The sequence below is a fragment of the Lingula anatina genome, chromosome 2, assembly GCF_051362555.1.
Source record: "Lingula anatina isolate TDL-2025a chromosome 2, LinAna3.0, whole genome shotgun sequence".
Taxonomy (NCBI): domain Eukaryota; kingdom Metazoa; phylum Brachiopoda; class Lingulata; order Lingulida; family Lingulidae; genus Lingula; species Lingula anatina.
Window position 1 is genome coordinate 29,330,299 of NC_141768.1, and position 16,204 is coordinate 29,346,502.

Consider the following 16,204-nt stretch of genomic DNA (forward strand, 5'->3'; position numbering starts at 1 on the left):
ATAATCCTGGATCCGCTTCTGAATATATAGGCCCTATATCTTACTTGATTTTTCAATTTTCTGTTTTATTCAATTGGATCTACAGGGGGTGACAAAAGTATTGCACCGTTTTGCAAATATATTCACATAACGCACTATTCACACAAATAGTGCAATACTTTTGTCACCCCCTGTAAAATCAGACACATGTGTTCTGCAGCCGAATATCACTAGATTGCTAGCAATGGCTCTGTCCTATGTTAATTCTCCAGAACTTGCATTCAAAGTCATCGAAGAATACGAAATTAAGACTAACAGCCAATTTGTTCATTACAGTGGGCCATCACCAAAGAGATTTGGTTCATCAGGTAAGTTTATATACATTTACACCGTCTTTCGAGCATTTTTGATGAATTTTAACCAGTTTTACAAGTTCAAAGGAACAACCACTAAAAGAAAAAAAAGATCTTAGAACTGTTTCACCAAATCGAAAATCCTTACTCCTGTGATTTTCAGCCTATCATAGTTATTTCTTATTTATATCTATTTTATGTTTATCATAATTTTGACTAAAAGATCTTTTAGATATTTTCATTTCATTCGTGTGATTCTGTGTGTATGTGCTCGCGAGTGTATGCGTGTCACAGTACACGTGTGTGTGTGTGTGTGTGTGTGTGTGTGTGTGTGTGTGAGAGAGAGAGAGAGAGAGAGAGAGAGAGAGAGAGAGAGAGAGAGCCTACTGCAACCCTAACCCTGTTCACTTTTAAACGTATTAGCAGAAAAGAAAAACGGTAAAATAAAATGGCAACAAGTGCGAAACAGAATAACCCCCACCAACGGCCTCCATAGTCCCCCACCAACCTGCATAGTTTATTTTATACATTGTTTTTAAAACTAGTTTTAAATGTATAACAAATAGAAAAGCAAAAACACCCTTAAAGTGTCAACAAGTGCACCCCTCCATTACATATGTGCAACCAATAGTTCTTTTCATACATTGTTTTTAAGAGGAGTTTTCAAATGTATTTCAACAGAAAAAAAAAAAAAAAAAAAAAAAAAGGCACCCGACTTATATACCAAATGATAACCCTAATGTCTCCATCTTTTAGCTGGTTATTATTTTATCAATTTAAAGACCTATCTGTTTTTGGTATTCTTTGATTTGTCATCGTAATCTTGACTAATAGATGTGCTGCATGTGCATTTTATATTTTCATTTAATGTGTGTGTGTGTGTGTATGTTTGTGTCAATTGTGTGTGTGTGTGTGTGTGTGTGTGTGTGTGAGAGGGAGAGAGAGAGAAAGAGAGAGTTGAATTTATGTGTATATGTATTTTTCTTATAGGCCTACTGTATTAGTTGGTATGACAGAAACAAATTTGAAAAAACAAACAAACAAAAAAGAGACCACAACAACCCTAACCCTGTTTCGTTAAGATTTGTTACACCCTCTTTTTATAACTAGTTTTAAAAGTATCTCAAACAGAAAAGAAAAAAACACTATCATATAGTGTCACGAAGTGCGAAACAGACCCCCCCCCCAACACGATCATTAATTATAACACATTGTTTTTTAAACTATTTAAAGTGTAGGCCTACTTCAAAAAGAGGAAAACCCCTGCCTAAAGAAAAAGACAACTGACTGTTGTACTACATGATAATCCTTACGACTGAACCTATCATTATAATATTTCAATTGATAATTATTATTTACTCTTTTCTTCGTCATCATAGTTTTGACTAAAAGATGTTCATTTTTATATTTACATTTAATTCGTGTTTCTCCCCTCCTCCCCCCCCCCCATGTCTCTTTGTGGATGCTAAGATTAATAGGGATATCATCAAGATACACATGTATTCTAAAAGAAAGTTAAACATCCAAAAGAAAAAGGCAAGGCATTTACCTAAATTTACAATTTTAAAGACGGATACACATTTTTTTCTTGGTGAAGAATATGATAAGTTGGATAATGAGAGAGCACGGTATAGGCCTACTCTAAATTACAGGATATTATTATTTTTTCATATTGAGTGCATTGGATATTTGTGTGTTTTGTGGAAAATTTGGGGTCATGCCGATACTTCTTCGCACCGTTACTCCCCCACACCGATACTCCATCACATCATTCCTTTCCCGCATCAATACAGTGATAGTAAACATGAACAAACAGCGGCTATCTTTATCAGTAGGTTTTTAATTATACCCTTTATTTTATCCTATGACACTGGCCAGGCCCGTAGCCAGCAATTTCAAAAGGGGGGTTCTTTTTTAGAAAAAGTGGACCTTTTCCCATAAAAACTTCATGTACCTAGACCAAATTTTACCCAGAGTGGACCTTTTCCCAGCAAAACGGGCGGTATTTTCGAAACCCCCCCCCCCCCCCCCCCCAGGCTACGGGCCTGCTGGCAGAAACCCATTTGGCAAATGATTATTACTTACCTACAACTAGACGTAACATACCTTTCACATAGAAAAAAATATTGATAAGAAATAAAAGTGGCATTAGATCTAAAATATTCACATTAAATACCTATAAATTGTAAATTGTATAAATCTGAATGGTAGGGAATAGGAAATCACCCAAAGTCTCTGTTTCATGTTTTCTTCATCGCATAAGTACAACGTTCTATTGACAACAGACAGGCGGCAGTGGAAATATAGTAGTCGTACTCAGAATTTGATGATAACTGTTTTAAGGTATATTTTAATGGCATTTTCTAACCTTCGGCAGACATAATAAAGTAAACAAATGGATGAAAACAACATTAAACTTATTTCAACTACAACTATAACCTCTTTAAATGATTTGGGGCAAAACATTTTGCAGGAGGCCTAATTAACTAAACAAAACAAGTGACATAAAACGGATTATCACGTTGTTAACGACGATTTTGCCGTACTATAACAGGGGCGGAACCAGGATTATTTGAAGGGGTGAACGGTTGCGAAGCCGACCCCCCCCCCCCAACCTCCCTTGGCGTGGGGTTTGTGACCCGATGAAGATCCCCAAAACTTTTGGTTTTTTTAGAGGGCGAACGGTGCCATTTTCTACGGTTTAGAGTGATAATTCAGCTAGTCAAAATTCTAATTAAATTAGTCAAAATTCTGACACCCCCCCCCCCTCTAAATCCGCCACTATACAATGTATAAAGAATTCGTCATGTCACATTCAAAGATAGTAGATTGTATCCGTGGATTTTGTAATAATCATATTACCGCGGACCACATTTTTTCTTCTAATGTTTAATAATCTTTTCTTTTGCTTTACATTTGAGTTAGGAGAACGGTTTAATGAAAACATATTACGAATGGTGCAATTTGTAAGATAAGTATTTGTCTAAAACGAATACCATAATCGTTCATATCTTTATATTGCAGACTGGAAAGTTTCAAACAAAAAAATCAGGTGGCAGCAACGAACTGATACTTCATTTGGACGCCTAGAGTTTGATGGGGTGCCCTTTATGACCTATAGTGAACTCATCCTGGATTGTCGCCACGGGCCTGACAGGAATAAAGCCCTTAAGGCGAAACTAGCTGCCGCTAAAGCTAAAAAGGTTGCTAAAATATATAAGTTATAGGTCTTTAATTTTGTTAACATTGGTGTTAGAGCCTTGTCTGATATTCATGAGGGATATGATTTGTTGTATGGAAGGGGGGGGAACAAATGACAAAATCGTACTAGTACTAATTTTCGTTTTCAGATAAACGATCAGGAGTCGGATTTTGTTTATTCAAAACACCAAAACTTCGAAGTAACAGTGAAGTTTAGTTGCCACGCGCAAATACGACTGCTGGAAGTAGTTAAATTTCCAGAGTACAAGGTAATTGTCTTCTTTTTCTGGAAGTTATATATTTTTGTGCGTGTGTGAAACTCCCTCGGTCATGATGTAGAATTGTAATCAATTGTTTTAAATGCCCATGTTATTTATAGAAGATAAACAAACATTGGTAATTTTACCGTTATGTAATATTGCCTCGAAATTGACAAAAAATCTGTTTTGTGCACCGCCATCACAAACATTATGCAAAGAAAAATGTGTTACTAATTATTTTTTAACTTACAATAATGATTTATAAGACAAATTTTGACATACAGCTCAAATTAAGACGCCAGCTCTATTTGATTATCATTTTGTTATTGAATTTATATAATTTGTGGCTAAATAGAATTATTTTTCTCATCCTTGCATTTTCAAAGTGTGAACCTGAGCTGTTACACATTTAAATACATTATTACCGGTACCCTTTTTTGTGCAATATTATTTTCTGCTTATTTTTCTAAACTTGTCGTTTCAATTTTTACCATAGATTGAGGTTGATTCCAAGAATGCTCGGAGAAATCAATCCACAAAACTGAGAAATGATATAATGAATGGAAAGGACGTTGTCGCAGAAAAGCGTATATACGTCTACCTTCCAGATGAAACAGAGCATACAAACCATCCAGTTGGAAAGGTTAGATCAAATCTGAGTGTTTATCATTAGAAGATATACTATAACACGGTATTGTTTTTTTTCACATCTGCAATTGACAACAGACGGCTAATTGACTAATTTGATTGAAGTAGTATAATAAGCATTTTTGTACCACTACTGGCGCTTCAAACAATTGGACAATTGCACTTGCATTTCGCATTAAGGCTTGCATGTATTTTCCTGCGGTTCGAATGATTGAGGATATTAAGAAAAACAGCGATCAGTTCATCTTCCATTGGTAGTTGCATAAAATACAGCTATATATATTAGCAATATCTATTTTGGCGGTGGCGTCAGTAATACAAACATTTATTATTTATTAATATTTTAGGACGCTGGCTTTCATCAACAGCTCGATCATAGGGTGATAGAGCATATCCAACACTTGGTTGCGGAAGGAGTGACAGACCCCCAGGAAATGAGACGTCACATAGAAATATATGTCAAGGGTTATCCCTTTCAGCTGGATGGAGAGCAGCGACCAGATAGATCGAATAGGAGGTTTTATCCATCTATCGTAGACATCCGAGGCCACATGTATCGTGCGCTCGTAAAACTTCGCTTTTCCAAGATAGATCAGGAGAACTTTCGAAGAATCGTGGAATCCTGGAAAGACAATTCTGATGACAGCTTCTTTTTTCGCCCCTACAAAAAAAGGTTAGACATCGATTTCGAGACAGCAAACATCACAGATGACACTTTCACCGACGACATAACTATCAACCAGAAGACTTCGGAAGAAAGACTTCTGTTCGTTCACCAAACACAATGGCAAAAAAGACTTTTATCGACTTACGGGAATGAACTATTCTTATTGGATGCCACGTACCGTGTGACAAAATATTCTTTGCCATTGTTCTTCTTAGTTGTGCGTACCAATGTAGACTACCAGGTAGTTGCGTCATTTGTGATACAGGACGAAACCACAGAAGCTATTTCAGAAGCTCTAGCCATGGTCAAGTCTTGGAATCCTAGTTGGCAGCCCAAAAACGCCATGACAGACAACTGCGACGAGGAAATAAAGGCAATCGAATCCGTGCTTCCAGGTACGTTTTTTTTTTCTCGACTTGTTTTGTTTCATTTATTACGCTTACCTATGACATCTCTGTTGATTCATGTGTGGGGCAAATAATGCTGGCAAGGAAACCTACCAGAAAAGAGAAAACGAGGGAGGCCGGGAAAAAAATATATGCTATCAAGGAGGATATGCAAGATTTGGGAGTGGGGGAGGCAATGCGTGGGACCGGTTTAAAAGGAACGGAAGTCCGCTAGGAACCGTGGTCCATTTCCCTTAAATTTTTACAGGTGACATTCGGCCCATATACTAACCCCAATACTCCAACTACCCTAACCTGTACTAATCGCATAGGACTCCGGACTTCCATACCAAGGACAACCGTCCCCGTCACAACGATGTGGGTGGAGACGTTAAACCGCTGCGGTGACCCCTGAGAAGGAACAGGGTCGAATGATAAAGACGAAGAAAGAATATTACATTTGTATTGATTCAATTTTTAAGCATTATAACAGTATCTTATTTTAACTGACGTGACAAATTTGATGAATTCAATTAAATAAGCATTTTCCATTTTCAGGATGTAGCGTGCTGCTTTGTGATTTCCATCGTGAACAAGCGTGGCTAAGGTGGCTTAGAAAATCATCAAACGGCATGTCTGAAAAAAGAGCAGAGATCTTAGCCCGATTCAGGAAAATTGCACAAGCTTTAACCGAAGTCGAATACCACGCTGCAGTTGCAGACCTTAAGAGAAGTCGTGTCTGGCAGGACGACAAGAGCAAGAAGCTAAGGCAGTGGTTTGAAGGAACCTGGCTTAAAGTTCATAAGGTGAACAGATATAGGGAAGGACTGCAGGCAACGCACAGTTTAAACTGTTTTGTAATTTTACAGATGCCAAAGATATCTGGATACAAATTTTAATGAATTTGAGCTCTCAAACTTTCTACGCAATGCACGCATTTAAGCTATTCTGTGTTTATAATAAAGAAAATGTTACTTTTTACAGAGATGGGTAAAGGCTTTCCGTGCACACAGACTGCTTTCCTTTGTTAACACAAACAACGGTGTAGAAAGGCAGAATAGGACGTTCAAATATAATTATCTTAGGCAGTGCAGCCGTAACAGCCTCAGCACCATGGTGAAGGTCCTTGTGGAACGTTTTCTGCCAGACAGATACAAAGAAGGGTGAGCTAATTTGTAAGACTGTAATTTTAAAGATCACTCTGTACTTTAACTGAGAGTATGCCTCTTTAAAACAACTTTTACAGGTATGTGATCCAATGTATTTTGACGTATTTTATTACAATTTGATATAACAGGGCTACTGGGAAGATCGTATGAAACTAATTAAGAGATGTTGTCAAAACTGAAAGTTCTCTTTTTTGTTGAAAATTACCATTTAAAATCGTGGGTAAAAATAGATTTATTGTACCACCAGCGTTAGCGCTGGCGGTACACATGGTTTCGGTCCCGTCCGGTTCGTTCCGCCGGCTCCGCCGGCTCCGCAGCCATATTACCGTTACCGCTTCTCCTCCTAGACGGTAAGGGCCCCCGTACCCATCTCTTGGATTTAGGTCACCTATAATCTCAACTCGTTCCACGTAAAATTTGGGCTTTGTCGGTATTGGGGTCTGGGTGTGGCACTCATTGCAATGCACCCTTGTCCAAAGATGGCAAAATTAAATGCTAATTATCTACCCTACGGAAGGGGTTATGGGGAAAATTTCTACAGACGGCTTTCCAAAAGTCATATGTGTAGATTTCAAATATGCCCTTGGATTTGACCTTTGACCTTTACTTCAAGGTCAAACGGGCCAAAATTTTCAAAAAAATAAATTTTTTTACGAAAAAAAATTTTTTTGCCCTGTTATTCAGACACCACACAGACTTAACCAATAATATTATTGGAAAGTGTTACCCTTCAGGTCATCTTTCATCTCCCTGAATTTGGGGTCAATCGGTGCATTTTCACGGGAGTAGCGGCCATAAGATGCCGAAACTGAAAACTGTCTCTAATTCGGGAACCGTTAATGCTAGAGACCCATTCTTTTTTGCATTTTGTAGAGCATGTAAAGCCCAACACTGAGGGTGGCCTCCGTTTTTTTGTATTCCAAACGGTTTTCGAGTTACACTATCAGAAAGTACATATTGGTGGTGAAAGCAAAATGTGCAGTACGGTATAGTCAGGTGGCTAAGTCCAAATTTTATCCAGAATTGTGCAATAGATGATAAAAGCATGAAACTTTCCACGATGAATGACCATTGGGTGTTCGTCTATTTTGGATCAGGGGGTTGACAAACACCCAATGGTCATTCATCGTGGAAAATTTCATGCTTTTATCATCTTTTGCACAATTCTGGATAAAATTTGGACTTAGCCGCCTGACTACTTTTCACCATGAACTAAACTTTGCATATTTTGCTTCCCTTTTTTCTCCAAAACTGGCAGAGATAGGTCCATAGTTACTATTGAACTTGAATAGGAAGTCATACACTGGCAATCTAAATGTAACCTTGAAATTGACCTTTGACCTACTTTTCACCATGAACTGAACTTTGCAAATTTTGCTTCCCTTTTATCTATAAATCTGGCAGAGATAGGTCCAAAGTTACTATTGAACTTGAATAGGAAGTCATACACTGGCAATCTAAATGTGACCTTGAAATTGACCTTTGACCTACTTTTCACCATGAACTGAACTTTGCAAATTTTGCTGCCCTTTTATCTCCAAAACTGGCAGAGATAGGTCCATAGTTACTATTGAACCTGAATAGGAAGTCATACACTGGCAATCTTACTGTGAAATTGACCTTTCACCTACCTTTTGATGAACTTTTGATATATTTTTTTGCATATTTTGAAAATTCTTGTTGATTGCATTTTTACAGCTTGTCAATCAAAAGACTGGTGGCTGTGTCCCTTATTTTGTGTATGTGGGGGTCTATACGAATGCGCTTGCTCCAGCTGGTGGTACAATATTCGGAGGCGGTATCGCCTCTCTGATCCTCTAATTCCAAATTTGTTATGTGGGGTTCATGTCGAAAAGTGGGTCAAAGGTCAATTTCAAGATCACAGTTAGATTTTCAATATATGACTGCCTATTTAAGTTCAATAATAACTATGGCCTTATCTCTGCCAGTTTTGGAGATAAAAAGGACTTAAATGTTGCAATGGTGAAAAGTAGGTAAAAGGTCAATTCGAAGGTCACATTTATTTTGAATTGCTTAATCAATGTTCTAAACCGTACCAAATAACAACATTCACCCTCTAAACTACCAAAATTTTTCCCGGCCCTTCAGCCAGCCCCAACTCCCAATACTTTTAATGTAAATCATTTTGATATGTTATAACATTATGATTTTCATACTGTATAATAGAATGTGCAAAAGCTACTGATAAGTACAGTAAGTTGCATATAAAACTGTTAATCAAAATTTTCAAAGAGATTCACCAGGTGTAACTTATTCATATTTCAGAACCCAACTAGATAAGATATCCCTCTTCCCACATGGCCATAAAACGTACACTAACATCTGGACAAAACGACATTTTCTAAATAGCGTCAGATTTCTTAATCAAAAATGTCTGAATCTTCTTCCATTTCTGTTCTGGCCCCTACCACTCTCTCCTGATGGCCTATTGCCCCCCCCCCCAATAATTACCTTTCACCCATGCCCTGTCTCTCACTCCCCTCTAATGCCCCTCATGTCCTCGTCACTGTCTTTTCCTTGAATATTATTATTATTATTATTATTATTATTATTATTATTATCAAATTTCAAAGGTGAGCATATAATGCCTAGGCGAATTTCCACCTTTATTTATACTGTATCAATATTTAACCCTCAAGGCCATGAAATAAAGATGTTTAAAAAAAATTACCAGGTCCAATGTATGATTCTGCATTATTTACATGTCTTAAAAATATGTCAATTTTTACTTCTGACTGATATAAATGTAATCAAAGATATCATTCATTTTTCAGATACATAAAAAAGAACAATACCTATGCTGGATATTATAGGAAGTATGATGCCACAGTTCCCTCTTATCTACAGAATCGCCCAGAGTTTTTTACTAAACATTGTATGGGAAGAATAGCCAGTGCATCCTATCTTGAGGACAGGGAAGAAGCCATTTTTGTGGTTGGTCCTGGCAAGTATCAAATACAAAGTGAGACCAAACATGGATATTGGCACACTTTCACCTTTGGAACTGGAGAGGTTGCACCATCTTGTACTTGCCAGGACTGGCAATTAAATGGCTTGCCATGCAAGCATTTGTTTGGTTTATTATGTTTCAAAGGTGAGAGCTGGGACCAGCTACCAGCCAACTACAGGAACTCCCCGTTTTTTACTATAGATGAAGAGGTCCTGTTTAAATCGACAAAGATCACACCAAATAACACAGATCCGGGTAACTATGAAGTGCATGTAAATGTGCCATCTTCTAATTTGCCAGAAATCCCAACACCAATGTTCCCCAAACAAACAGAACTTTCCCAGTGCCATGATCTTTTAGCACAAATTAAGTCAAAAACCTATTTAGTTACAGATGGTGAAGCCATCCGCCACACAAATGAAAAGTTGAAAACAATCCTTCAGAAGTTACAGGAGTCAATTTCAAATGAAAGTGGGGTTGATTTACGGCCCAGTCCTGCCAAAAAGCGACGACTGCAACTCAAGAAAAAGCCAGGCACAAAACCTGAAGCCAAAGAATGTGTTCAGTCACATTTACCTATTAGACCAGGGAAAAGATGCGTACAGTCAGGAAGAGTCGGGCATAAAGCGGAGATGATGAAAAGACAAAATGGGATAAACTTGGCTCTTTCAGGAGACACAGTTGAATGCCATGTTGTCCAAGAGGAACAAGTGTTGGACAACTTCAACTGTCAGGAGCCAATTGTGTTAACCTCCAGTGCCGTGCTTTCTAGCAGGAAAGCCCCAAAAGCTAAATCATCTATGCCTACCAGCTCTGTTGTCCAATCCAACCACAGAAGCACCACTGTTCACTCTACCAAATCCAATATTGTAACTCCCTCTTTTAAGAAAAACACCATCTTTGAGGAAAGTATCAAACCCTCTGTCATTTACAAAGACTCCAACATGGAGTCAACCAACATAACTCTGGGAAAATATAAATCCCACCACATAACATACGATAGCATTTCATCTATAAATGGGATGCTTACTGATGAAGTAAGTACAGTTTTGTTGCACAGGTAAAATATAAAATCTTATCAATATCTAATGTGAAAATGAGCTACATAGTCTTAAATAATGCCTTGCAGAAGTTGCCTTATTTCTAATAGTACATACTCAACTTAAAATGAGATACATAACATGCTTTATGTTTTAGGTAATTGACAGTTATCTTGATCTTATCAGTTGCAGAAGTGCCATTGGTAAGAAGGTAAGAGTTCTAACAAATTACAATATAAGATGACAAAATTAATTGTCACATGCGAAATCACCAATGACATTTGGCTAGAATTGATAAATATAAAATAATCATAAAAGTAATAATAACAACCATCATTGTTATTACTATTGTTAAAAAAAATTTTATTAAGGAAAAAAAACTTCTCATTTTTACCAGAAAACAGATTTTTCTGTTTTCCCTTACATACCAATAGTAAATAAATCCGTTTCGATATTCAGAGTTAGTCCAAGTTTTTTAAAGCTTGTCTCTATCTTAAGACATTATGACAAAGGCTAGTCATCTATGGAGGTTGCGTAATTCGATGAAAAGCACAGATTCCAGATTTATTTGTGATAAATAACATTTTAGTGGAAAAATAGAGTTTATTATATTTCTGTGATTGATTAAAATCTATTTATTATTAAGCATAAATCTCATACAAAGAGTAGTTATCTCTTTAAGCTCTAAATGTCACATAAAAATTGTAAAAAAGAATTTATTGTATATATCAGTCTTTGTATATCATAGCATTATGCATGATAGGATAATGCATATTATGAATTTTACAGCTGCCAAGATGTTTCCCACATTTTAAAAAATGATTCTTTTTACAGGTATTCCATATGAGCCTTCATATAATGTCAAGGATTATTTATGACGGAGACATGAATTACTTTTCTAAGGTTAGCCATATGCACTTTGTTCAAATGTGATTGCACTGTCTCTTGTGGTTGATGTTGTAAATTAAAACTCAAATAATATGATGAAAACATTGGATTTTATTTTAACCACCTTTAAATTTACTAGAACTTTTGAAAATCCATTAATACATATGTAAAAGTTATTAAAAGTTTACCTTCTGTATTTATGTTAAAAAAGAACATTTTTCTCAATACTTTTTTAATTTCCATAAAAATATAGGTATGGTGGCATGCCGTTAGTAATAATTTCCTATCCAAAATTCAATTAATAGATTAATTTGAATGAAATTTCACTTGCTTCTATTTTAATTTTTTTTTCTTTGGTTGTGGTATAGAGAGACCTCCAAGTATATGATGTGATTGTAGGAGTGTGTATCAGAAGAGGACACTACTCTGTCTTGGTAAATATTCAACCCGGTATCAGGATAATTCCCCCCCAGGACAATTCCTCCTGACGATTCCCCCCCCCCCCCCCCCCCAAAGAATGACTATTTATAAATAAATATAAAAGTAAAGAGTTTTAAGTTCAAATCTTTTCATTCATTTTCTGAATATTTCTTAGTGTGATGATGCAACTCAAGGATATATAATATTAATGGAATTAAACATGTTATTTTCATGGAGTACAAGTACATAAAATTTTTGAGGCAGAAGTACAGAACATTTTATTAAAGATATTTTATTAAAAGTATATCTCCAGGTAAAGGAGGGGAAAACAGATGTTCTAACTCATCAAGGTAACCCTTTGATGAATTAACTGTTACTTTTAATTGCTTTATTACTCCCCCCTTGATTGAGTAAATCTTGAATCAAGGTGCATCTCAAGGGGGAGGTTGGGTAAACAGATATTTTCACTTATCCAGGTATCCCTTTGACTTTTTGTCACTTTCAATTGCTTGACCACTACCCACCATCCACCACACTAAAAATATTCATAAAACCTGTTCATCTGTTTTTCCCACCTTTACCTGAAGGATAGGTGGTTATACTTCAATTACATTTAATAAATCTTCCTGTACTTGTACTCAATGAAAAGGGAATTTGTTGTAAATTTTTGAGAGGGAATCGTGGGGGGTGGGGGGGGTGGGGGTGGGGGGGATTGTCTGGGGGGGATTGTCCTAGAATCATTCAACCCTTATATGGGACTCTCTTAGATTGAAATTTTGGATTAAGGTTGTTTTTACAAATATAGGTGGTTATACTAGAAATGCTTGACATTAAGCAATTACAAATCTATTATATGTCTAATTATCATGTTTTACAAAGAAAATAGTACATGTATTTGTGTATTTAATGACTGGAGCTTTTTTTCACTTGTGTCTATAGTATTATGAAAAGAAGGAAGGTGCCAGTAAATTCACGTTTTTTAATTCACTGGGAGAGACAAGACAGGAAAAAGAAGTCATCACAAGAAACTGGGGGTAGTTGAATATTAATGGTCCAATATTAATTCAGTCTCCTCATGTAAAAAAATAATAATATGTATGTTGTTTAGTATTAATAATAAATTATGTTAATTATGTGTGCAAGGTTTAGACAATTCAATATTATGCTTGGTTAAGAGGTATATTTTTTCTTGTAATGTATTTTCAGCAACTTCTCAAGAATGAAAGACATCACGTGTCAGTATGTGACCATTGACCACGACAAACAACAAGATGGATACACTTGTGGTCTTTGGTGCATTCATGTGAGTTAGGTGACCTACGAAGCGCACATTTTAATATAAGTTCTAAACTTGTACACCTGTGAAGAGTTCCCAAGTTAAACATTATAGGGCAAAAAAAAAAATTATTACTGAACTCCCCAGCAAGGTTAAGCACTGTTTTGAACAACAAAATTGACTTTGTATAGACATATTTGTGTACATACATAAAATATTGTGGGATTTTCCTTTCTTTTTTCTTAGTATATTAAATAGTAATTTTGTTATCATTATTAATTTTTATTCAGGCAGTGGAGCACCTATTGAAATATGGCCTAAGCAAAACCCCAAGGATCTCCCAGCCGGACTTTTTAGCACTCAGACTAAATGTAGCCACACTGATTTTAAGAAATATTGGTATGAGTATGGAATATTACTTATTAATTATAATGAGAATTATGATATTAATTTACTAGTTAGAGTTGGATGTTACATATAAAATACTAAAAATTTAATTCTAAGAAAGAGGTAATGGGCATCAATATATTTTATTTATTTTAAAGACATGAATTACTATTTAAATTTATGGATTTAGTTGGCAAATTCATTAAATTGCTTAAAAGTTGACAAAGCCTAAAGAAAGCCTTTTAGTATCTCACAGTTTTTGATATTAAAATTCCTGAACTCTTGTACATGTAGCTTTCGAAATAGATGGGGTCACGTTTTCCTGTCTGTTTGGAAATGTCACCACGTCACCTATGGTTTGATGATTAATACTAATAACTAACAATAACTTTTTCTTGATTTTCAGTAGTTGCAGACAAGAGGCAATTCAAAGTAATGCCTGTTGGGCAGAAGATTAAATTAACTTTTGAATAGTGCAACACTTGTGACAGTTTTTGTTATGTACAGACACAGATTGGTTAATTTTTCTGGAAGTTATGCAGTTTCCTTTTGTGAAGTAAAATTGTTTACATATTGACATTTTCAAGGTGTGACTTTGAACTTCCATGGGCCTGAAGGCCTCTGCAGGACACATTTTCTAAATATCCATACTACTTTTATTATATTAAAAATTGATGGTCATGATACTGTTAAGCATTATGTAATATTGCATCAAAAGTGAAGAAAACCCTATTTGGGCACTGCCACAGTAGTGACCATTAAAAAGAAAACCATGTCCTTTACACATCTCAAACTTACAGAAATGTAACATAGGACTAAAATACAGCTTCAATTTTAAAACCAAGCATATTGGTTATTTGTTGTGGAGGTTATACAGTTTTTTTTTTTTTTTTTTTTTTTTTTTTTTAATTAAAATTAAATTTTTGACATATTGGCATTTTCATTGTGGGACTTAGAACTCCAACAGGCATAAAAATTGCATCAAAATTGTCAAAAAACCTACTACGTGCACTGCCACCACAAATGTTATTAAAGAAAAACTGTGTTATTATTTTGTAACTTAGAAGAATGGATTGACATGCAGGTCAAATTGGAAAAACATCTTGATAGGATTATCATCATTTATTTATTTTGGAAAAACATTTTGATTGGGTTATTATTTTTTTTCTTGAATGTATGAAATTTTCATTTCTTGAATGTATGAAATTTTCATTTAGTATTTCTGCCATTTTCTGATAATGAACTTGAACTTTTATGGGCTTGAAGCCTTATGTTAGTTACACATTTGACTTATATTCATTCTACCTGTTTTGTACAATTGAAATATGATATTGACAATTATAATATATTTTTGCTTCAGAATTGACAGTTAGCTATTTTGTGCATCATTTTTTTTATCATATATCATTTTATTTATTTCTACCCAAGACAACAAATAATTTATAGTGTTTCCCCCATCTCGTAAGAGATTATCAGAGGTTAGTCATCTGTGAAGGTCGAGCACTTAATCCATATTATTATACATGTATATATATAAGAACTAGTAAGTATGTGTACATAAGCAAAAATGGAGAATTATTTAAACTCCCTTATATAAACTGCATCTTTTTCTTTCTTTATTTTTTTTAACTACTTTTTCTGTGCTTCACATGGTTCTGCTAAAAGTACTGTAAGGTTTGTGTGAATAAATATACTTCAAGTGTTTTGGTACTACAGTTTTGTACTTTCTGCTATTATTTAGTTACCAACGACATTGCTTAAAAGCGAGCATGTATGTGCAAAACTCTCGACTCAATCTTTCAAAGGTTTAAGCTCGGTGGATTATACATGTACAGCACTTAAAACAGTACACAGTGAACAATTATTCACTTATAAAACTTCAAGTTACAGGCTCTTAATATGAATAATTAATTATGTAGCTTAAATATGTTTACTTACATATTGCATTTTTGCTTTCTTCTTATTTTTATTACTTTTAATTTGATTCAAATTTACTTCAGAATCATTTTAATTATCATTTATTACTTGAATTAAATGGCCAATATATAGATCATGATATACCATCCAACACAAAGGTCTGCAAACAGCAGTTTTATCAGACATAAATCAATCAAATCCCTGATTTTAATTAAACAACTTTAGTCTTAAGAGACTGCTAGGTAGCTAATACTTAAAAGAGACAAAAGAGCATGTACATTTTAAAAGTAGTGAATTTAGTATCTGAGCATACCACTACATTTTTGCTTTGAACATTTGTCTTGGTAATAATGGATCATATTATTATGATGTGGATTGCTTTGCCTATTAACATATGTGGGGATAAATATAATTAATTAACTGCATGCACAAGTATGTAGGTGTAGTACATTTATAAATGTATGGACCCTCCAGGCCCAAGGTCCCATAAACATAAATTGTGGCAGTGCCACAGCTATGTGAATTTGGTTTTAAATTTATCTTTTAAATACTATAAAAATAACTTGATATTTTAAAGCATTAAATCCTAATCATAGTTCCTTTTTTTCAAGATAATTTTGACTCATACTAGAATATTTCCTA

General features: G+C 35.1%; 1 protein-coding gene and 1 long non-coding RNA gene across 2 annotated transcripts; both read left to right on the forward strand.

The window, feature by feature from the left end:
- The first annotated feature begins 223 nt into the window (after positions 1-223).
- Positions 224-12,050, forward strand: LOC106175477 (uncharacterized). The gene is made up of 10 exons (XM_087003274.1): positions 224-347; positions 3,357-3,535; positions 4,290-4,436; positions 4,789-5,503; positions 6,053-6,300; positions 6,479-6,657; positions 9,459-10,671; positions 10,832-10,885; positions 11,509-11,577; positions 11,931-12,050. The coding sequence occupies exons 1-10, from the start codon at positions 224-226 to the stop codon at positions 12,048-12,050; spliced, it is 3,048 nt and encodes a 1,015-aa protein (XP_086859400.1).
- A 700-nt stretch (positions 12,051-12,750) lies between these two features.
- On the forward strand, positions 12,751-15,351 carry LOC147763534 (uncharacterized). The gene is made up of 4 exons (XR_015333084.1): positions 12,751-13,016; positions 13,189-13,285; positions 13,549-13,657; positions 14,052-15,351. It is a non-coding gene; the product is annotated as an uncharacterized LOC147763534 (long non-coding RNA).
- The last annotated feature ends 853 nt before the right edge of the window (positions 15,352-16,204 follow it).